The sequence below is a fragment of the Crocuta crocuta genome, unplaced genomic scaffold (assembly GCF_008692635.1).
Source record: "Crocuta crocuta isolate KB4526 unplaced genomic scaffold, BGI_CrCroc_1.0 scaffold176, whole genome shotgun sequence".
Lineage (NCBI taxonomy): Eukaryota > Metazoa > Chordata > Mammalia > Carnivora > Hyaenidae > Crocuta > Crocuta crocuta.
In genome coordinates this window covers 909,051-932,290 of record NW_027531905.1, presented here as the reverse complement: position 1 = coordinate 932,290, position 23,240 = coordinate 909,051, and the positions used below count along the sequence as shown (strand labels likewise).

Genomic DNA, 23,240 nt, shown 5'->3' with positions numbered 1-23,240 from the left:
AACATGTATTCTCAAGAGGAACTGTATGTAATTAATAATACTAGTCTTAGGGAAGTAATATATGCTTATTTCATTTTCAGAAATTCAACTAATATTTTAAGTAAGTTAACTTGGCAACCCCTCTACTCCCTAAAATGAAGAAGATATATACTGAATATGAGCAGGGTCGTGTGAATCTGTTCACTTTTTATCTCAAATTGTGATCATGCCTGAGCAGACTAATCCCAGTGCATTTACTGACTGTGCTGGTCCCTTAAACAGAGACCTTCCCAACGCTGCTGAAGAGAAACTGAGTGAGACTTAGACCATATAGTAGTACCAGGTTTTACAGATTTAAAATTCAAAGGACTTTTGACAATAAGTACTCAGTTTTCACTTTATTCTTGGACTAACTTCTGCCAGAAATGAGACACCCTTAAAGCATTATCAGGAAAACACCTTCTGGAAACACATGCTGAGAACTGTAACATTTACTGCTGAATTAAGAATGAATCTGAAAGTTAAATAACCTTACCCTCGGGGACCATCTGGAATGGCATTTGCTTTGCGGCAGGTATCTAGGACACTTGTTCCTGGGTCAAGAACTAATTCAGAAAATGAAGCTTCTTTAAACAACTCTTTTAACTCCTGATCAGACATGACCTCCAGTGCGTCGATGCTGCTATGATACAGGGCTTGTGTACACCTGAAAAACACATTGGGAACCACACCGTGTGAGCGCTTATCCAAATACATGTGCTAATATCCAGTAACTAATTCTGGAGTGCCCACTGTGTTCCACACCGCAAGGTTTCGAAACAGCAACGTTTATCTTACATAGTTGATACTTAATTCAAGGTGACCTTTCTTTCCAACAGAGGCTATTCTACAACATTTAGGTCACACACTGACAATCCCTGTTAGTGGTAAGTAACAAGAAAACCCTAATGAATTTTCTCAAGTCTGTTAACTGCATGAACTTTATCCAGTTTTAGTATTCTAAAAAGCCACCTTTTAGCAGAAGCTAGCCCTTCCTGTCCATGAACAAGCTTTGTAACTTCTGCAGCAAGTCGTTTCTGAGGACCCCGCTTTTCCGGCTCTTTTTCATGCAGTTGCATTATGTGGCCAATCTCTGGAAGGGGCAGAAAAGTGAAGAGCTTCAGGTACCTTTGGGACAAAAAAATACAGTGTTAGGTATATATAACATACCTAATTTTTATCTCTTATTTCCTTACCCTTTAAAAAACATCCTGCCGACTTTTAAATTCATTCATTCATTCATTGAGAGAGAGAAGTGAGTGGTAGAGGGAGGGAGAGAGAATCCCAACAGGCTCTGTGCTGTCAGCACAGAACCCAATGTGGGGCAGGATCCCATGACCCTGAGATCATGATCTGAGCTGAAGTGAGGAGACAGATGCTTAACCAACTGAGCCACCCAGGTGCCCCTTAAAACTTATTTTTGATTATGAAAAATAAACATGAAGTACCCAAAAAAGACACCTGTGCACACACCATCCACACTGAGGATGTCCTTATTTTGCCATCTTTGTTCCAGACCTTTCTTTTTGAAAAGGCATAAAAGTACAGCTCTAGATCCCAGCACTACCATATTCCCCTTCTCTCCCACAGAGATAAGCTAACCTAAATTTGTGCACATCCTTCCTAAGGATGTCTTAGGACTCTTACGTATATGTGCCCATAAATAAAAAATTTATAACTTCCTAACATAAATATTATTTTATGTGTAGCCTCTTTTTAAAATCTTTTCTTGGTGAAAAGCACACAGAAAATATACAAATCAGAAACATATAGTTTAATGAGTTAGAAAGCAAACCTCTACCATCACCTGTCTAGAAATACATCATTGTCTCCACCCACCAGAGCCCAAATTTATCACATTCCCTTCCCCTCCAAAGTAACCACTCCTCTGCCTTTCAAGATAATCACTTACTTGTTTTTCTTTATACGTTTACCATTTCAGTATCCCCCCCATATACAGCATCATTTTGTTTTGCCTGTTTTTAGGTTTTATGTAAACGGAATCATATAGAATACATTTTTCTGTTTGGCTTTTCTGCCAGATCATTGTATTTAGTAAGAGACTCATTCATGTTGCCATGTGACATTGTTTCCACTCTTGAACAATTACTCATAATGCTGCTATGAATATTCCCACGTATTTCTCTCAGTGCCTGTGTGCACGGATTTCTTTTGGGGACGTACCCAGGAGAGGGACTGCTGGGTCACCAATTCTGTACATATTCAGGTTTAGTAAACAGAGACGTGTATTTTTCCAAAGCAGTTCTGTAAGCGTAGCATCGGTGCTTGACATTAAACCTCTGACCACCAAGGATACATTTTAAAGACCTCCACCTCAAGTAAACACACAGCCAGCTGCATGCCACAGCTACAGCAAGTCAACTAGACAAAGCACCAGACCACTGACATGCGTGAAGCTCCCCTTTTAGAAAGCTCTGGGTAACCTAGATAACTGACCACTGAGTGAGTCACACGGTTTCTCCCTTCCTGCTTACTCATTTCTGCTGTTTTAAATTTGCCAATAAAGAATGAACTCACAAAGCCCTTAGCACTTCACCCTTTATCCCAACAATGCAGAGCCCTAGGCCTAGGCTCCCTTCCTTTCTCTCCCTGACACCCCAAAATGCCACGGCCCTTCAGGACCTGTAGGGCATAAATCTTGTTTCTTGAAGTTCTCTGATGGTTGTGGCTGAGATGCATCCTGCAACTGTAAGAACCCTTAAGGCAGGTCTAGCTCCCAGACAGACTCGGGTCAGGGAACCATCTCTAAGCACGGCCATAAGGAGTCAGCCCAGGTGACCAGGCAAGCGCCCCCACGCTAGCACCGCTATCAACAGGCTGAGAGCAAAACAGTTGGCAGACGGTACAGTCAATGGGGCTGTGTGATAGCACTTGCAGCTAACCCAGGGGAAGGCATTTAGCTTCAACTATCTTTTTTTTTTTTTTTTCCAAAGTGTATTTTTGTTTTGAGAGAGAGAGAGCAAGGAGGGGAAGGGCACAGAGAGAGGGAGACAGAACTCCAAGCAGGCTCCACACCATCAGTGCAGAGCCTGATGTGGGGGCTGCAACTCACAAACTGAGATCACGACCTGACGCAAAATCAAGAGCTGGAGCCCAACTGACTGAACCACCCAGGTGCCCCCCAGCTTCAACTACCTTACGAACTGTAACTGGCTAACCCAGACGGTAACACCGCTTGGGAAGGCAGCACCAAGGAGGTCTTGGTGCACGCACTTTTCCGTGGTTTTGCATATTGCCTGGGCTGTGTGTTGCCCATAGCATCTATCCCAAATTGTCACTGCTGCCATAATTCTCTCTCCCCAGTGCACTGTGATGAAGGCCATATGGACTAATGAGATGAGACCACTAATCATAAAGGCCGTTGCCGACCACTCATGCACATGACGGTCCTCCCTGCCTTGCACCAAGGACAGCTAATGAAGGCAGACTGGATCCCAAGGCTGTGATCACTGTCCAAGATGAGGCTTCGGGCTAACGGTGCTGAGCAAAGGGTATTCCGGTAGATATGGAGGGAGAACTTGCCTGGTGACCACTGAGTGATGGGTCATAGTGGGACTACGTGTCCTAACCCAGACACGTGGACCGGCCTTGTAACAGGACACCAAGGGCACCATGACAGGAGACATTCAGCTGAGGCTTGCTGTCCCCACACGGCCGCTACAACTCACTGTCGCTTTGTCTCCCTAACCCAGTGGGACATCATGAGTTCAGTCCCTGGTGTGATGCTGCTAAACAATTAATGGACAAACATACATGTCCCGAACATCTTATGCCAGTGCCTCCTAAGACCCCAGAGGAGGTACATCAGCTCCAAACAAATGCAAAATTTACTTCACAGAGATGAGAGCTTCCTGGGCATTGCTTGGTACTGCGGTGCACGAATATGCCAAGGCTCTGCTATTGTGCTCCAGGGACCAGGGCTTTCCCCCAGGTCCCGTGTACACGGCACTAGTGGAGGCAGACCCCAACCCTGGGGAGGCCAAGTGGGACACCCTGGAAAGGAAGGCAACCACTTATGAGGGCTCACAGGGACATCTTCCAGAAACTGATTCTGCTAACAACACGTAGGATCAAAGTAGTGAAGAAAATCAGAAAGTAACAATTAACATCAGAAATTATGCCGTAACTGAAAATTCTAACCTTCCTTAAAGCTTTTGTGCAGCAGGCACCGGTCAGAGTGGCTAAAATGAGCNTTTTTGTGCAGCAAGAAGGATAGAAGGGAGCTAACTGGCTATTACAGGTTTTTGGCCTATGATAGAAAATTGTTACTCATCGCTGCTGAACTGCATAACTGGTCCATCTCTCTAAAGACCCTAAAATCTATAATCTTCTCAGAGAATGAGCCAGCTACATGTCTGTTTCCTCTGAGATACCACAGATCCTGAGCCCTCTAGGCTCCCCCCGCCCCAAAATGGGACAGAATACAGCAACATGCCACAGGGCGTGCCCCTGCTCCCGAAGGAAAACTGACCAGGTTACTGAGGCCACTGGTGAGGATGAGGAGGGATAAAGGAAGACAGAGGCCCCAGAGACAGAGAGCTGTACCACCCCCAGCCCCCCAGATGTTTACTGCCTGGCACCGTGCCCACTGTCTCCTCACAGAGATCACTAAAGCTAAGGCTCATAGTGAATGGGAAACATTAGATCAGGCCTGTCTCCCGCAGCACAATGTTGCCATGGTCCAGTATGTTTATCATTTCCATGGCCACAGTGACCCAAATGATGTCCTCTTCATTTCTAAACCTGACAAGGCCTCAAGTGACCCCACGTCCAGTGAATTTTCATAAGGTGCTCCCCCTAATTACTGGGCAGTGCTACTAATTTTAATGGGACTGCTGACACCATTTAAAAGGCACTGCGGGCCACGGGCATGGTTGCTAGACATGGAGGGGGTTACCATCCAGGCCCCTGGACACTTCAGAACTATGTCCTTCTGCCGCTCTGGCTCCTTGAGCAAATTCCCCTCAAAAGGGCTCGCCACTCCCTCCCCACTCCCTCCCCAACTTAATTTTGCCCTTTATGAAAATGCACAGGTTAACCTCTCCTGGGAGTTACACAATCTCAGTGTTCCTGGCCGCTTAGTATCCAGACAGCCAGTGTCTAAACTCTAGGCCCTAACACGACCATCTTCTCAGCTATCGCCCCCTTATGCCATCCACCTTCCTGCCACTCAGTTACCATTCGTCCCGACTTGAAGCCAGTCCCTGCAGCTATCTCTGCTTCTTCTCTAATATCCAGGCCTGGCAGCCACGGAAGCCTCTACCCCAGGAAGCTGGTGGCTCCCCAGGACTCATCCCGCATCCCAGAGACAGTGGCCCCTACAGCACTGGGGTGGGCCCCTGGGACAATAAACATGCATGGTGTTTTCTGGCCTGATTAGACATCAAGGCCCAAGTCACTGCTATTCCAGACAATCCCTCTAAATTCTTCAAAGGGAAGTGCTTCTACCCACAGGGCACTGCCAGTAAAGCAATCAAAGGTGTACGAATCCATTCAGATGTAACTACCTACAGGGACCATTTACTTCAAATGGCTCTTTCTGGTGGTGGCCCCCCTGGCCCTTTCCTTCCCTATTATAGGCACGGATGCGTTGACACGATGCCATGCAACATCGAACCAGCCCAAGTTCTTGGCCTTCCCCGTGGAATTTACCACGTGGATGCCTGTGACTCTTCCTCCTTGGGCAAGATGGTAAACACCCCCTCATAACAATTTAAACAGGTCCCTAAAAGCTTATGCCCTGTTATTAAGGATACTGAGATGGAGTCTCCTCTTTCACTGGCCCCATTTGGTTGGTACATAAGTCAGCCAATAATGAATGGCATCTCACCATATACTTTCAAAACCTCAATACTCAGGTTCTCCCAATTAAGCTGTAATTCCTAGTAATACAGAATTAATTGAGAACACATACCTCTGAGAGAACAAGCATACTAACGTTAACATTCTATGGGTCCCAAAAGAAAAAGAGAGAAAGGGACAGAAAACTTATTTGAAGAAATAATAGCTGAAAATTTCCTGAACCTGGGGAAGGAAACAGACATCTGGATCCAGGAAACACAGAGCCCCAACCAAAGAAGTCCATACCAAGACACACTGATAATTAAAATGTCAAAAACAAAGATAAGGACAGAATCTTAACAGTGGGGAGAGAAAAGCAAACAGTGATGTACAAGGCAACTCCCAGAAGGCTTGCAACTGATTTTTCAGCAGAAACTGTAGGCTCCAGAGGGAGCACACAGTATATTCAAAATGATGAAAGGAAAAAAACTACAAGTAAAATACTCTACCCAGCAAGGTTATCATTCAGAACTAAGAAGGGATAAAGAATTCCCCACATAAACAAAAGTTAAAGGTATTCATCACCACTAAACCAGCATTACAAGAAATGTTCAAGAGACTTTTGTAAGTGGGAAAGAAGAGGCCATAACTAGAACTTAGAAAAATTATGACAGAATTTCAATGGTGAAAGCGTACATATAGTAAGGCACCAGATAAATCACAAAGCTATTGTGAAGGTTCAAAGACAACAGCAGTAAAATCAATTATATCTACAATGGGTTAAGCAATAATACAAAAGAGGGGCACCCGGGTGGCTCAATTGGTTGAGCATCTGACTTTGGCTCAGGTCATGATCTCACAGTTCGTGGATTCGAGCCTTCAGTCGGGCTCTGTGCTGACAGCTCAGAGCCTGGAGCCTGCTTCCCATCCTGTGTGTCCCTCTCTCTCTGTCCCTCCCCTGCTCATGATCTATCTCTGTCACTCAAAAGTAAATAAATGTTAAAAAAAAAATTAAGAAAAAAGCAATACAAAAGATAAAAAGATGCAAATACATAAAACATGGAAGAGGTGAACAAAAATGTGCTTTAAAAAAATTTTTTTAATGCTTATTTATTTTTGAGAGAGAGAGAGAGAGAGGAAGGGAGGGAGGGAGAGAGAGAGGGAGCGAGCGAGCATGCACCTGCATGAGCAGGGGAGGAGCAGAAAGAGAGGGAGACACAGAATCCAAAGCAAGCTCCAGGCTCTAAGCTGTCAGCATGGAGCCCGATGAGGGCCTTGAAATCACGAACCCTGAGATCATGAACGGAGCCGAAGTCGGATGCTGAACAGATTGAGCCACCCAGGTGCCCCAAAAACGTGTTCAAGAGCGCCTCGTTGGCTCAGTCAGTTAAATGTCTGACTTCGGCTCAGGTCATGATCTTGTGTTTGTGGGTTCAAGCCCCACACTGGGCTCTGTGCTGACAGCTCAGAGCCTAGAGTCTGCTTTGGATTCTGTGTGTGTCTCTCTCTCTCTGTCCCTCCCCTGCTTGTGCTCTGTCTCTGTCTCTCAAAAAATAAAATAAAGACATATTTCCTTTATTTAGTCTATGTCTTTTTCCTTCCTTGCTCTCTTCCCCTGTGACCTGATAGCCTTCTTTAGTGTTATGCTTGAATTCTTTTTATTTTTTTCTATATGTATTCTGTTTTCAAAGGTCTGTGGTTACCATCAGGTTCATATTTAATACCCTCTGTATACAGGAGGCTGTTTTAAATTAAGGTCACTTAAGTTTGAACCGCTTATTATTTTTTAACTTTTTTATGGATTCCATACACCTTTAATTGCTTTACTAGCAGTGCCCTGATGGTAGAAGCACTTCCCTTTCAAGAATAAAGGAACTAAAGAACTACAAAAACAATCAGACAACAAAATGGCAATTAAGCATATAACTATCAATAATTACTTTAAATGTTAAGAGTCTACATGCTCCAATCAAAAGACATAGGCTGACAGAATGGATAAAAAACCCAAGACACATCTACCTGCTGTCTACAAGACATTCAGACCTAAAGACACAAACTGAAAGTGAAGAGATGGAAAAGGTATTCCATGAAAATGGAAACAAAAAGTCAAGGTAGTAGTACTTACATCAGACGACATAGAATTTAAAACAGACTATAACAAGAGATAAGAGCATTAACATATTGATAAAGGCATCAATCCAACAAAGATAGATCATAAATTTCTAGGCACCAAAAATGGTTGCACCTAAGTATATAAAGCAAATATTAACAGACACAAAAGGGAGAAGTCAATAATACAATAACAGAATGGGACTTTAACACCCCACATCCCTGGAGGTCATCTAAGCAGAAAAATCAAGGAAACAGTGGTTCGGGACAACACAATAGACCAGATGGCTATAACAGTTACACAGAATATCCCATCCCAACAAAAGAATACACATTCTTTTCATGTGCACATGGAACATTCTCTATGATATGTCATATGGTAAGCCACTAAACAAGTCTGAATAAATTTATGAAAACTGAAACCATATCAAGCCTCTTTTAGGTATCAAACTAGAAATCAATTACAAGAAAAAAAACTGAAAAAGCACAAACATGTGGAGGCTAAATCATATGTTACTAAACAACCAGTGTGTGAACAAAGAAATCAAAGAGAAAATTAAAAAATACCTGGAAACAAATAAAATGGAAACATGATGTTCCAAAATATTTGGGACATAGTTCTAAGAGCAATATAGGCCTCTCTCAAGCAGCAAGAAAAATCTCAATCTAATCTTACAACTAAAGGAAATAAAACAAAACTGATAAACCTTTTGCCAGATTCGTCAAGAAAAAAGGACTCAAATACATAAATTCACCAATGAGAAAAGGTACGAATGACATCACAGAAATACAAAGGATTATATGAGACTAACAAACTTAGGGGTGCTGGCTGGCTAAGTAAGTAGACCATGAAACTCTCTCTCTCTTTTTTAACGTTTTTATTTGTTTTTGAGAGTGAGAGAGAGTGAGAGAGAAAGAGAGGGAGGGAGGCAGAGAGAAAGACAGAAACATAGACTCTGTAGCCGGCTCTAGGCTCTGAGCTGTCAGCACAGAGCCCAATGTAGGACGTGAACTTGTGAACCAGGAGATCATGACCTGGGCTGAAGTCAATGCTTAACCAACTGAGACATCCAGGTGCCCCTAGAGCATACAAGTCTTGATGTTGGGGTTGTAGGTTCAAGCCCCAGCTGGGTGTAGAGATTACTTAAAAGACTACCACACTTAACCAAGGAGGTTAAAGTCTTGTACTTGAAAACTATACAACACTGATGAAAGAAACTGAATGTGACACAAACAAATGGAAAGATATTCTATGCTCATGGAAGGAATTCATATTATTAAAATGTCCATGTTACCCAAAGCAAACTATAGATTCAATGCTATCCCTCTCAAAATACCAAGAGCATTTTTCACAGAACTAGAGCAAATAATCCTAAAATTTGTATGGAACCACAAAAGACCCAGAATCACCAAAGATATTAGGAGAAAGAAGAACAACGCTGGGGGGTATCACATTTCCAGGTTTCAAAATATGTTACAAAGCCAGAGTAATCAAACAGAATGATACTGGCACAAAAATAGGCACAAAGATCAAGAGAACAGACTAGAAAGCCTAAAAATCAACTCACACTTATATGGTCAGTGAACCTATGATAAAGGAGCCAAGAAAATCCAGTGGAGAAAAGAAAGTCTCTCCAACAAACGGTGCTAGGAAAACTGGACAGTTACATGCAAAAGCATGCAACTGGACCCCCACCTTCTTACAGCATACATAAAATAAACTCAAAACGGATTACAGACCTAAATTTAAGACCTGAAACTATAAAAAGTCCTAGAAGAAAGCATAGGCAGTAATCTGACATGGGCCTTAGCATTTTTTTTCCTAGACATTTTCTAGACATGAGACGTTTTGTTAGATGGGTCTCCTCAGACAAGGGAAACAAAGTAAAAATAAACTATTGATATTACACCAAAATAAAAAGCTTTCACACAGCAAAGGAAACCATCAACAAAATGACCTATTGACTGGGAGAAGATAGTTGCAAATGATAAATCAACAAAATCCAAGAACTCATACAAGTCAACACGAGTAACAATAATCCACTTAAAAATTAGCAGAGGACCTGACATTTTCCCAAAGAAGACATACAGATGGTCCACACATAACAAGATGTTCAACATTACTAATTATAAGGGAAATGGAAGTCAAGACTACAATGAGGTATCACCTTGTACCTGTCAGAATGGCTAGTATCAAAAAGATAATAACAAATGCTGACGAAGATGTGGAGAAAAAGGAACCCTCTTGCACTGTTGGTGGGAATGTAAATTGATGCAGCCACTATATAAGACAGTATGGAGGTTCCTCAAAAAATTAAGAACAGATATACTGTAGGATCCTGTAAATCCAATAAGTATTTACTAAAAGTAAATAAAAACACTAAATATTTTTGAAAATTTTCAAAAAATATGCATCCCTATGTTTATTCCAGCGAGGATATGGAAGCGACCCAAGGGTCTATCAATAGATGAATGGATGAGAAGTGGTAATATATACAATGGGAATATTACTTTACCAATAAAAAAGAATGATATCTTGCCATTTGTGACAGCAGTAATGGACCTATGAACAGAATAGTAAGCCAGAAATAAACGTACGCCTTTATGTTCAATTAATCTATGACAAAGGAGGCAAGAATATGCAATGAGGAAAAGACAGCTTCTTTAATAAATGGTGCTAGAAAAACTGGACAGCTTTGTGCCAAAGAATAAAACTTAACCACTTTCTTATACCACACACAAAAATAAACTCAAAATGGATTAAAGACCAAACTGTAAGACCTGAACCATAAAACCCCTAGAAGGAAACATAGGCAGTAAACTCTTGGGATATCCGCCTTACCAATAATTTTCTCCTCAGCAAGACCAACAATAGCAAAAATAAACCATTGGGAATACACCAAGCTAAAAAGCTTTTGTGCAATGAAAGAAACAATCAACAAAACAAAAGGGTAACCTACTGACCAGAAGAAGATATTTGCAAATAATATATCCAATAAGGGGTTAATATCCAAAATACATAAAGAATTTCTACAACTCAACACCAAAAATATAAACAATCTGATAAAAAAATAGGCAGAGGACCTGAACAGACCTTTTTCCAAAGAAGACAGATGGCAAATAAACACATGAAAAGATGCTCAACATCACTCATCACCAGTGAAATGCAAATCAAAACCATAATGAGATACCACCTCACACTTGTCAGCATGGCTAGTTTCAAAAAGACAGGAGATAAGTTTTAGCAAAAGCGTGGAGGAAAACAAATCCTCATACACCATTAGTGAGAATATAAACTGTTATATTCACATGTAAAACAGTATAAAGGTCTTCAAAAAATTAAAAACAGAAATTTGATATCATCCAGCAATTCTACTTCTGGGTATTTATCCGTAGAAAATGGGAACACTAATTCAAAAAGATGTGCATGACTACTTTCCCTGCAGTATTATTCACTATCACCAAGATATGGAAGCAACCCAAATATCCATAGATAGATGAATGGTTAAAGAATGGAATATTACTCAGCCATAAAAAAGAAAGAAATCTTGTGATGTACAGGACATGGGTGGACCTTGAAAGTATTATGCTAAACGAAGTCAGTCAGAGAAAGACAAATGCCATGATTTCACTTATACGTGGCTAAGAAACAAAACAGAAACAGACTTATAAATACAGAGAACTGGTGACTGCCAGAGGGAAGGAGATGGGCGAACAGATGAAGGGGATTAAGATGTACAAAAGTCCAGTAATAAAACAGGTCACAGGGATGCAAAGTATAGCACAAAGAATACAGTTAACAATACTGTACTAATTTTATACAGTGACATCCGGTACCTACAATTATTGTGGTGAGCATTTCGTAATGTATACAAATGTCAGATCACTATGTTGTACACTTGAAGCTAACATACTATGGTAGGTCAACTGTTTTTCAATTAATAAAAAAAAAAAAAAAGGCAAAAAAAATCTGATGCCTCTAAGTGCCTGACACTTAGCTTTTAATTGCCAAAGTATCCATTTTAAATAAAAACATCCATCTTGAATAAGCATACTGTCAGATACTATGATACACCTAGTAGCAAACCAAGTAGATGAGGAACCGGGCCACCCTTACTCACAAAGTTCTCCTTTTAGAAAGCCCTGGAAAACTGAGACAACGCACCGCTTGAGTGACCCTATCTTTTCCTTTCCCTAATTTTTGCTTTCATTTGAAATGTCCCAATAAAGAGTGAACCCGCAAAACCCTAGGCACCGTATCTTTTGTCGCCAGTAAAGCAGAGCTTAGTTCCACGCTCCCTCCCTCTCTCTACCCATGACTTTGCTGTGTGGCCCTTCAGGACCTGTGAGTAACAAATCTTGGTTTTCAAATTTCCTGGACGGTTGTTGCTGCGGTGTGTCCTGCAATCCTAAGAACCGCCAAGGCCAGTCCAGCCACAAGTTGGCGAGTGCCTCAAGCATTTCCAGCCAGGAGCACCACCAGCAGCAGGCTGAGGCTGACACCACAGTAAGGTTACTCTCCCACCACTATGGAATATTCTAACCAACACTTGGTATTGGCAGTACTACGTTTAGCCATTTTGAGGGTATGTAATGGGTTTTAATTGTGCCTTTACCTTGCATTTTCTCAGTAAGGCTGAACAACCTTTTCATGTTTTTGGTCTCTGGGATAGAAATCTTGCTGAAGTACATGTTCAAGTCTCTTCTCATGTTTCTACAGGGTTGTCTTTTTCTTACTGGCTTATGGAATTTGTGTATAAAGTTCTTCATACTTTTAGAACATGTAATCAGTATTCTTCTATTCTTAATGGTGACTTTTAAAGAACTATAGATCCCAATTTTAATTTAGTCTAAATTACCAATTTTTTCTTTGTAGCTCACGTAAGAATCTTTCTTTATACCAGTTAAGATACTTTCCTATTTATGTTCTAAACACATGATCTTTCATTACAGACTTAGGTTGATAATCTACTGGAACTGATTTTTGCATACAGTGTGAGGTTAAGTTTCGTCATTTTCCTCAAATAAGGCATCTAATGATTCAAGTGATATTTATTGAAAAGACTGTCTTATCCGACCATGCTGCAGTGCCACAGAGATGAAGTGACCACAGACGCTGGATTCTCTAATCCTCTCCATTTGTCTTTTTTAAAAAATATTTTTAACGTTTACTCATATTTTGAGAGACACAGAAGAGACAGAGCGCAAGTAAGAGAGGGACAGAGAGAGGAAGACACAGAATCCGAAGCAGGCTCGAATCCTTGCTGTCAGCACAGAGGCTGATGTGGGGCTCGAACTCACAGACCATGAGATCATGACCTGAGCCGAAGTCAGCCGCTTAACCAACTGGGCCACCCAGGCACCCCCATTCGTCTCTTTTCTTAACCTTATATTTAAGCTTGTGCTTTAAAATCCAAAGATTACTATTAGAGTAAGAGTTTAGCAGAGTCGCTGGGCACACAGTTAATACAAGAAAATTTTTATACATTAAAGCCAAATAGAAAATGAAATTTTCAAAAAGACGTCAGTTTTTTTTTTTTTTTTAAATGGTTTATTTCTGAGAGAGAGAGAGAAAGGATACAGAATCTGAAACAGGCTCCAGGCTCTGAGCTGGCTGTCAGCACAGAGCCTGATGTGGGGCTGGAACCCACGAGCCATGAGATCATGACCTGAGCCAAAGTCGGACGCTTAACCGACTGAGCCACCCAGGCGCCCCAATATGTCAGTTTCTAATACATCAAAACTCTAAACTGTATCATCAAATGTTTGAAACAAACCTAAAGGAAAAAAGTCTTAATTATTGTAGTTCATTATAAGACATTTTTCACTCTGGAAAAATGATTTTTGGTAAGAGTCACCTTTTCTTTGTTGCAGGTATATTTTTCCCATCAATTTATATTCTTTGAAGGGTTTAATGTGAATTAATGAGAAAATCATTTTTAAAAAGGATTTTCCAAGTGTGTATTATGTTATGTTAAAGAAAAAAAACTTCAGAGATAAAAGGTAAAGTAAGGTTTAGTCAAGCTGACCATAAAAAGAGTGAAAAAACTAGAATATGCAAGTGATAACATCCTAAGTACTTGCTAGAGGTACATCACAAATTTGACTACCTTTTCCAGCAATCACAGTGGTTCTCTGCTTTAACAAAAAAATTGTTTAGAACAGTTAAAATTGCAATGTCCTGTGTCTTAAGTAGACTCTAAGTGAAAACAAAACACGAAAAACTACAAAGGGTACACAGAGATTCAATGGCTAAAATTATATCATGAGCGTATATACTTCATTGTCATCAGCACACTATTAAGAACTCACCTTTCTACCACATCATCCTGCTGCCTGACAAAGAATTGATACAATTCAAACGGAGAGGTCTGATCTCTGTTTAGCCACACAGCATTCCCAGCAGACTTTCCCAATTTTGCTCCTGTTGTACTTGTAATTAGAGGCACAGTGATCCCAAATACGTCTTCTCCAGTCAACCTAAGCATAAAGGAAAACATCATTATGTGCTTCAGTCACAAGTGGAGTGGTGGCAGGTTTGCTAACTGTTCTTCAGACTTTATTCTGGTCTCTTGCTGTAAGAAAACTTCCTTTACCTTCTAAATCTGAATGTTTGTCCCTTGTTTTAACAGCACTCACTCTGGTCTGGCATTTGGCTTTCTAAACTGCAATGGAACCCGTGACTCTGGGGGAATTTCTGTATAACTAGGGCCTAAAAACTTTAAAGGCCGAAGAAAAAGAGGAAAGAAAANAAAGTCGGACGCTTAACCGACTAAGCCACCCAGGCGCCCCAGTTTTAAGGGATTTTTAAAATGAGTAGCACATGGGCTAGGCTAGAACTACAGAGTTCATCTTCCTTAAGAAAATGTAATTAAAATCTACATTCTTAGCCAAATATTTGGAGTTGAAAAAAATTTTTTGAGAAACTAATACTAGCTTCACGGAAGGTGTAGAGCTAAAGCAGAAACTACTCAACGACGCACAATCGCAGTCAAGTATCAACAAAGGAAAGCAGTTTCTCAATTCAGTAACACAAAATCCTGACTGGCAGTGTACTTCCTGCAAAGCTCCAGAATACGTTCCATACCAAGTACCATTAAACAAGCCTTACGGTTCTCATTATTAGCCCGTCACTTCCACACCATTTCACGCTCTGAAACGGGGAGAAAACCAACAAAGACTTGAGAAGGGCGTCACTACCCAATCCCAATAGGGGATCGCAGGACATCCGTGTGTGAATTATCTGGTCACACGATTTCTCCTAGGTCTAAAGGCGTTGGCTTACTTGTGGATAAACTCGTATCCGGACATGATATTGCCCAATTGATCAGATCCACCGAGCTGGACCCGGCATCCATAATGCTGGAACAGATAGTAAAAGTCATAGGCCTGGAGCACCTGGTAAAAAAACTCGGCCAAGCTCATGCCCTCGGGACTCTTGAGCCGGGTCTGGACGCTCAGCCGGCTCAGGAGCGTCCCCATGCGGAAGTGGCCGCCAACGGCGGCTAGGAAGTCCACCAGGTGCCGTTTCTGGTACCAGGTTGAATTGTCCAGTACCGTGAAGCTTCCCCAGGGACGCCCATCCGCGAAAAGCTCCTGGTGATTAGCCCCCAGGTCCTCCAGCGCTCGGCGCAGGGCGCGCGCATTGCTTCGCACGCGTTCAGCGTCCAGGGCCTCGCGCTCCTTGGTGCGGCCGCTCGGATCTCCCAGGCGCGCGGTGGCACCTCCCACCAGCGCAATCACGTTGTGGCCAGCTCGCTGGAAGTGAAACAGGCCCAGAAGGGCTAGCAGATGCCCCACGTGAAGCGAGCTGGCCGTGGGGTCGAAACCGCAGTAGATGGTCTGGGGAAAGTTGCCCTTTCCACGGTCGAAGAGCTCGGGGAGCTCTATCTTCGTACCCCTGTCGGGGAAGAACTCCTTGAACAGACCTCGAGCCTTCTGCGCCGCCAGCAACCCCTGAGCGCCCGAATGGGCCTCACGCAGTCCCAGAAACAAAACTCCTGACGGGCCTAGGCTTCCCAAACACCGGCCCCGGGAAAAGCACCGCAACATGGGGGCCGCCATCTTGGCGCCGGTACGCTGAGAATGCTGGGATCTTAGAGCCCTTGCCACACCCCTCGGCCCCAGCCTCCCACGATGTCTGCGGAAATTGCTTCCGTGGTTTTGTTTGCGCATGCCCGAGTAGGGGGAGGCGGTCACTTAGCTACGGAGCTTGAGTTCTCGGCTGTCGGTGGAGTTCTGACGACGTCGATGGGGGTTATGCTTAGCCTGCAGTCTAACTTCGCTCATACTTAATTGCCTCGTTCGTACCACAGGTGTGTCTGTGATAATAGTTCCTACTTCATAGGGCTGTTATGAGGGCTAAGAATCAAAGCCAGGCACCTACTAAGCGCTCTGCAAATGGTAGAATTTGTTTAAATTTTCACATAAAGAAAATTGTGATGCGCAGATTCCTTTGAAGTTTTGTCTCTTTGCAAAAACTTGTTCACAGTTGTGATAGGTGAGAAACTGGTTTAACTAATGGAGAGATAGGGAGTTGGCGTTGGGACGCAAACAATTTTAGGAGTGATTCTCCCAAGTGGATGGGAGCACCTCAGTCATCAGTATGCATAAGCTTCTCCAGGAGGTGGCAGTCTTGTCCAAGCTATAGCGAGAGAAAAATTCACAGTAAATGGCAGAAAAGCCCTGTTTTATTTACCTATTTAATAATTACAGGTAACCAGGTTTAGTATAACTGTATTCAAATAGGTAATCATAGTTCCACAGCATGGCGATTGCTGTCAGTACTCCGCTCACCAAGGATGGGGTTCTCATTGCCAGTTGGCTGTGTAGAATCCAGCTCCAAAACCCTATTTTATTTTTTTTATTGTTATTGTTTTTTTTTAAGTGGGTTTCACGCTCAGCGGGGGATCCAACCATGGGGCCTGAACTCCACATCCACAGATCAAGACCTGAGCTGAGGTCAAGAGTCTGATGCCTAACCGAGCCTCCCAGGAGCCCCCCAAATCCTATTTTAGAGTCTCATTTCTAGGACTACTTTCTTTTTTAAAATTTATTTCTGTGAGAGAGAGAGAGAGCAGGAGGAGGGTCAGAGAGAGAGAGGGAGACACAGAATCTGAAGCAGGCTGCAGGCTCTGTCAGCACAGAGCCCCACGCGGGGCTCAAACCCACACATCATGAGATCATGACTTGAGCTGAAGTCGGACGCTTAACCGGCTGAGCCATCCAGGCGCCCCACTAGGACTCCTTTCAATACTAACTGTGAAAGGTGTGTTGGAGATTTGTGTGCAGAAGGATTGTGTACTCTTGGAGAAACATCTGTAACGCAGCGACGATGGAGGTAGAGCGTGAAGTTTTCATGTGAACAGTTTGCAATAGCAGCCTCAAATAATCCCATAGGGTGCTCTGAAGCTGGGATTTCCTTTCAGATTCATTCTAAATTGAACAAGGGGGCAGCCCCTTGTACTTTGTTACTGATCAGCCATTAAACATGGGATGCACCTGGAGAGGGGGCAAACTCTTGGGCAAGGCTTTGGCAGAGCGCAAGATGCAAAAATAGGCTCAGCTGTGAGCCATCACCAACTGTTATGCCCAGCAGCTGGGGGATTGAGTGCCTTGATCCTGAAGCAGGTGTCTGGGCCGTGTGCCAAACCACTCCCTACAGGACATTTCCATTCCTTTTTTTTTTTAATGTTTATTTATTTATTGTGTGTGTGAGAGAGATTGAGAGCACGCAGGGAAGGGGCAGAGAGAGAGAGAGAGAGAAAGACAATTCAAGCAGGCTCTGCACGATGAGTGTGAAGCCTGATGTAGGACTTGAACTTATGAAATGCGAGACCATGACTTGTGCGGAAATCAAGAGTCGGACACTTAACCAACTGAGCCGCTTCCTTTTCTTAACATTATAAATGTCACTTAACAAAATGAAATATTTAAAAATTAGTTTCTTTGCATGTGTAATTATCAGTGAAGTGAGATTTTCATTGTCAAACGGTAACTGTGATAGGATTTGAGATACTTATTAACAGGCTATGAAACTTAATCCCAAATGCTGAAGAAAATAATCAGGTGTGTTCTCTCATGTTGCTAATAAAAATATCTTAAAATTTGTTATCGTAACCTGTTCACCTGCAATCTTATTTTGTGACATTTTCATCAGGGATATATTTAAGTTTGTGTACCAGGCAATTTTCCTGAGCACAAACAGCAGATAGTGTTTTCTATTTAGTACCTAACTAATACACAGGAAGATTTGAACATTTTTAAAAGGTATCTTTCATTCTTGAAGTTTCTGGTTAATATGACAGGTAACTATCTGTGGTTTTTACAGGTATGCTAGTAATCTTACACCAGAAAGTATGACTTCATATTGTGGTTTAATTACTTAGTCACGACAAGAAATCATTCTTCTCCTTATACAAGTATGTACCTGTTTCAATTACTGAAGAACTTTTGTGGATAATGAAAAACAGAACATTTCTATTTGAGATCAGAATTTATTATAAAGTCTTTTAAAATAGATTCGGGTTCTTGGGTGCCTGGCTAGTTCAGCCGGTAGAGTATGCAACTTTTGATCTTGGGGTTGTAAGTTCGAGCCCCACATTGGGTGTAGAGATTACTTAAAAAATCTTTTCAGAAAAACAGATATGGGTTCTGCTTTATATCTTCTTAAGTTTAGTTCTTGAACAGGTAATGAAGTCTGGTAGAGAAGGTACTATCAGAGCAGATGCTACGTGAGACTTGACAGTGGCTTAGTGACCACCAAAATTATTTTCCTTTTATAATTTGTCTTGGTGTAATAGGAAAAGCGAGGCTCTGTTCAACAGATAGAAGCAATAGAAGAAGGTGGGACATTTAAACCTTTGGAATTATATACATGGCTAAAATTTTCTGGGCCTGGACCTATGACTTGAGGTTGGGGTGAGAAAAAGTGCATAAGTTGATTCATGCTGTTTTTATTGGCTTACAAAAGAAATAGTGTTAAAAAGTATTTTAGAAAGCATGACTTAACTGTGATAACTTGAAGTTAGCTGACCTTAGCATAACATCAATCTCACAATTACCCTTTCCTGCAACAAAATACCACATGAATGTTCACTTTGAGAGTACCCGTTTTATATGATTTGGTTTCAAAATGTTAAAAAAATTGTAATAGTATTCAACAGGCACAAAAAGGAGTCCCTGGGTGGCTCAGTCGGTGAAGCGTCTGACTTGAACAGAAGTTATCAAATTGTGGTCCTTGAGTTCGAGCCCCATGTTGGGCTCTGTACTGACAGCTCAGAGCCTGGAGCCTGCTTCAGATTCAGTGTCTCCTCTTTCTGCTCCTCCCCCACTCACATTCTGTCTGTCTGTGTCTGTCTCTCAAAAATAAAAATTTAAAAAATTTAAGAAAAAAAGGCACAAAAAGTAAACATTAATACTGTTTTTTTAAGTTTATTTATTTATTTACAGAGAGAGCACATGCGAGTGGGAGAAGAGCAGAGAGAGAGAGAGAAATAAAGAGGACAGGCTCCATCCTCAGTGCGGAGCCCCATGTGGGGCTTGATCTCACAACCTAAGCCAAAATCAAGAGTCAGATGCTTAACTGACTGGGCCACCCAGGTGTCCCTAAGATTAATACTGTTTTAAATGTTTTCTTACAGGCTATGACCAACAGTTTAAAGTTAGGCAGTCCTGCTTAAATCTGGAACATTTCTCTAGAGCATGGGACATATTCAAATTACAGCAGCGATCTGACTGGGGCTAAAATATAAGCTCTGTAAAGGTCACAGCAAAATCACAGCAGATAGGAGTCTAAGGAATTCTGAGCACTACAATCACCATATTATTCCTACTTATATTTTCTTTTCTCTCTTGAGGACAGTGGCATAGGTTTCTTCTGGAACATAAGTGGCGGCACAGGATGCAAAAGGGAGTGGATGGGAACAAGAGCTGGAAATTTAAGTCTCTTCAGGGATTTAGTGATGGCCTTCCAGATACTTCCAGATGGACTATATCCATAATGTTCCTCTTTCCTACTACTTGAGAAAAGATAAAGAATCCCTTCTAAAGGCTAGTTTCAAGCCTTTGTTGTCTTTGTAGAGTATCCAATAAATCAGTCTCCCTCATAATTTCACCCTCTCTCATGACTTCATAGTTGCCAATATTCATGACACCCACATCATAAATCATAAAGAAAACCCCCACCCTGCCCATCCTTATTTGCAGAAAAATCACTCACTCCCCTTTCATTCCAAATGAGTTCCTTCCAGAAAGTTTCTTCTGCATTAGGTGGGATGGGAGAAAGATGCTTTTATTATCCAAGTTCATCTTACCCCTAAAGTATATTAAAATGTGAAACTAATAATGCTCATCCTCCTTACAAGAAAAGGAAGCCCATTAAATTTGATTCAAAGTATAAATTTATGTGAGTCAAGTGCCTTAAAACCTAGTCTATGTCCTTCTATTGAAGTATCTCTAATGCTTTTTGAGCTGGTGGTCATCTTAATATCCAAACAATTTTTAGAGAAATCAGTTGGTTATAAGAGAATTTTAGAGCAAAAAACCCAAAACAAAGCCAAACAAACAAAAAAAGAAACCTGTTACTAAATGTGCCTTTCCTTTCTACACTGGAGCTATGAGAAGGATACACACAACTGTTCTTTCTTTTAATATTTTTTTAAAATTTATTTCTAGGAGAGAGAGAGAGAGAGGGAGAGAGAGAGGGAGACAGCGTGAGCAGGGGAGGGTCAGAGAGAGAGGGAGTCACAGACTCTGAAATGGGCTCCAGGCTCCGAGCTGGCAGTCAGCACAGAGCCCAACGCAGGGCTCGAACCCACGAACCACGAGATCATGACCTAAGCATAAGTCGGACGCTTAACCGACTAAGCCACCCAAGCACCCGTTCTTTCTTTTAAACGGCTTTTGTAGTCAGTGGAGTAACCTGTAGGGCCCACAGTTGCCCTAACTATGCACCTGGTCTCGCACCCATATGGCTGGACAATATTTTGAGATATTTATGGGTCGTTGTTTTGTGTTTGGTTTTTTCCATCCTTCATTTTCCCCTTTCTGTTCTACCGTTTAAGCTGGCAGTAAGCTCCGTGCCTGGGGGAAGTCAGGGAGGCATGCAGAGTCAGTCTGGAACACTTTTTGGCTTTTGCTTTCAAAAGTTGAAAACCTAGAGACAGGATAAAGTTTGAGAAAATAAGCTTGGAGAAGAAGAAGAGAGAGAGAGAGCGAGCGAGCTAGGATTCTCCTTATTAATGAGGGCCCCAGCCCGGGCAAGAGAGCCCAGGCTGTTGGTCCTACTTTTGAGAGGAGCTGTGCATTGCTCGCTGTCGCAAAGAGCTGGTCTCCTGATGCACTACAGGCCTGGGGTTTCTGGCCTCTCCCAAGTTCCTCTGTTCCGCTCGAGGCAGTGCGGTGTCTGAATGCTTCTGAGAATCACCAGGGGCTTGGTCAACAAGAATGGCTAAAGTGACCAGAACAGACTGGAGATTAGTATTTCCTGGGCATCATGTAAGATGATCAAATTTCAGAAATCCTGGAAGAGGGAAGGAACCCAATAATGGTGGAGAAGTAGTTTGCCACCATTATAGTGGGCTAAGGACTCGGAAGTTTCTTCTTCATTCATTTAAAAATTTAACAAATTTTACTAAAAGCACTCGATGAGTCAGTGCTTTTAGTGCACGAACTAAAGAAAGATCCCTGCCCTCATGGAGATAAAACTGTTTTCTGGGTGATTGTCCAGGAGCATGCAGGCTGGGTTGGGGCTGGCATGAGTGGAGGGGAGAAACACCATGGAGAAGATAAGGGAAGTCCACCCTTGAAGGAACAGCGCTGAGACGCATACAGATAAAGGGGTCCTGGGCCATGGAATTCACATGCTCTGCAATTTTGTCTTCCTTCACAGTTGTTGCACTGACTTTTTTTCCCCTCCAGTAACTCTTTCCCCAGCACCGTCCCTTCCTGCTCCGCGTTCTGTGATAGCTGGTCCACACCAGTACTTTGTTGCACAGGCTCTCTGCCGGGATCACGCTTCAGGAGCTGCTTGTCTGTTTGTTAATGTGATGAGAACAACAGACTTGTCTCCTAGAAACAGAAGAATCTTGGAGACAATAATTGTGATTGTATTTTGCAAAGCTTAGTTCAAAAGGATAATGTCTTCAGACAAGATGACTTCAGAATTTGCCTGTTTCTCAAATCTCCTTAATGTTTTCCTGGTCTCCCTGACATAGTGCACAAGTGAACCAATCAACTGTTCATTCTCCTGCCATCAAGGCTAACTGAATTCATGTCTCCATCGGAGAAGAAGTAAAACAGTAAGCAATCGGTCTACATTTTGGAGAGCATTTCCACTGTGATTCAATTTATTTCTCTCTTTTTCTTTTCAGTGTCTCCAATAAAGGCTTTGTGTGCTCCTGTTTTAAGCGTTGTATGTATAGTCAATTATCTAGTGAGAAGCAAATCCACAAATATCCTCTAATATTCTTACTCTTCTATCACATTATTATGGGAAAAAATACCTTCCATTTACTTGCCCCACTTCCTCACAAGAGCAACGAAATGTGGTTATGAGCTGTACTACAAGAGCACTGTTAGTTAGACCTGTTAGTTTTCTCAACTCAATCCCCGCTAGCTATACTCCTTAGATAACTCACTTAACACTCTCAGCCTCGCTGTCCTCATTTTACAGATAAAGGGGCTAGATTAGGTTATCTCTAAAATCCCATCCAGCTCTAAAATTCTGAGATGTCTATCTTTATTATTTAAGCTGCCACAGTAGAAAGGAGTGTTAAAAGCATGTTCATTTATCTCCTCCTCTGTTTGGTTTGCTTAAGTAGTAAAAGCTGTTTTCAGTAACATCTACATGGCTGACAAGGTTTTAAAAAATGCAGAGTCACTAGGTCACCTGGCTGGCTTAGTCAGTAGAGCCTGTGACTCTTGATCCCTGGGTTGTGAGTTTGAGCCTCATGTTGGGGGTAGAGTTCACTTAAAAAAAAAAATGAAGATTTGGAAAGTGAGTTAACCAATGAAACATAGATCCTATTTGCAGAAATGTTTAATCAGGACCCAAGCAGCTGTGCTCAAATTCAAGGAGTTTTGGTCCCTATTGATCTTATTAATAGTTGCCCATAGGTGGAGACCAAACTGGAAGTCTCAGCAACAGAGAAAGCAAATGAGAATGATTCCTCTATATGCTCATAGCTGTTTTACTTGCAACCAGAGAAAATCTTACACACCTGTGCCTCTCTTTCCATTAGGTATCTCACATCCCTCTTCTTCAAGCATGGAATTTCAGGAAGATTTAAAGGAGTGGGAATCAGGGACAC

General features: G+C 42.0%; 1 protein-coding gene across 2 annotated transcripts in view; it reads right to left on the bottom strand.

Moving 5' to 3' along the window:
- YARS2 (tyrosyl-tRNA synthetase 2) overlaps positions 1-15,997 on the bottom strand; it is a 31,310-nt gene extending 15,313 nt beyond the window's left edge. For both annotated transcript variants that reach the window (XM_077774528.1, XM_077774529.1), the window contains exons 1-4: positions 15,215-15,997; positions 14,242-14,409; positions 991-1,146; positions 515-685 (exon numbers count right to left, since the gene is read on the bottom strand). In XM_077774528.1, the coding sequence (XP_077630654.1) occupies positions 515-685; positions 991-1,146; positions 14,242-14,409; positions 15,215-15,993 (1,274 nt within the window). In that variant the 5' untranslated portion in view covers positions 15,994-15,997. The remainder of the gene's footprint in view (positions 1-514; positions 686-990; positions 1,147-14,241; positions 14,410-15,214) is intronic.
- Positions 15,998-23,240: the final 7,243 nt, after the last annotated feature.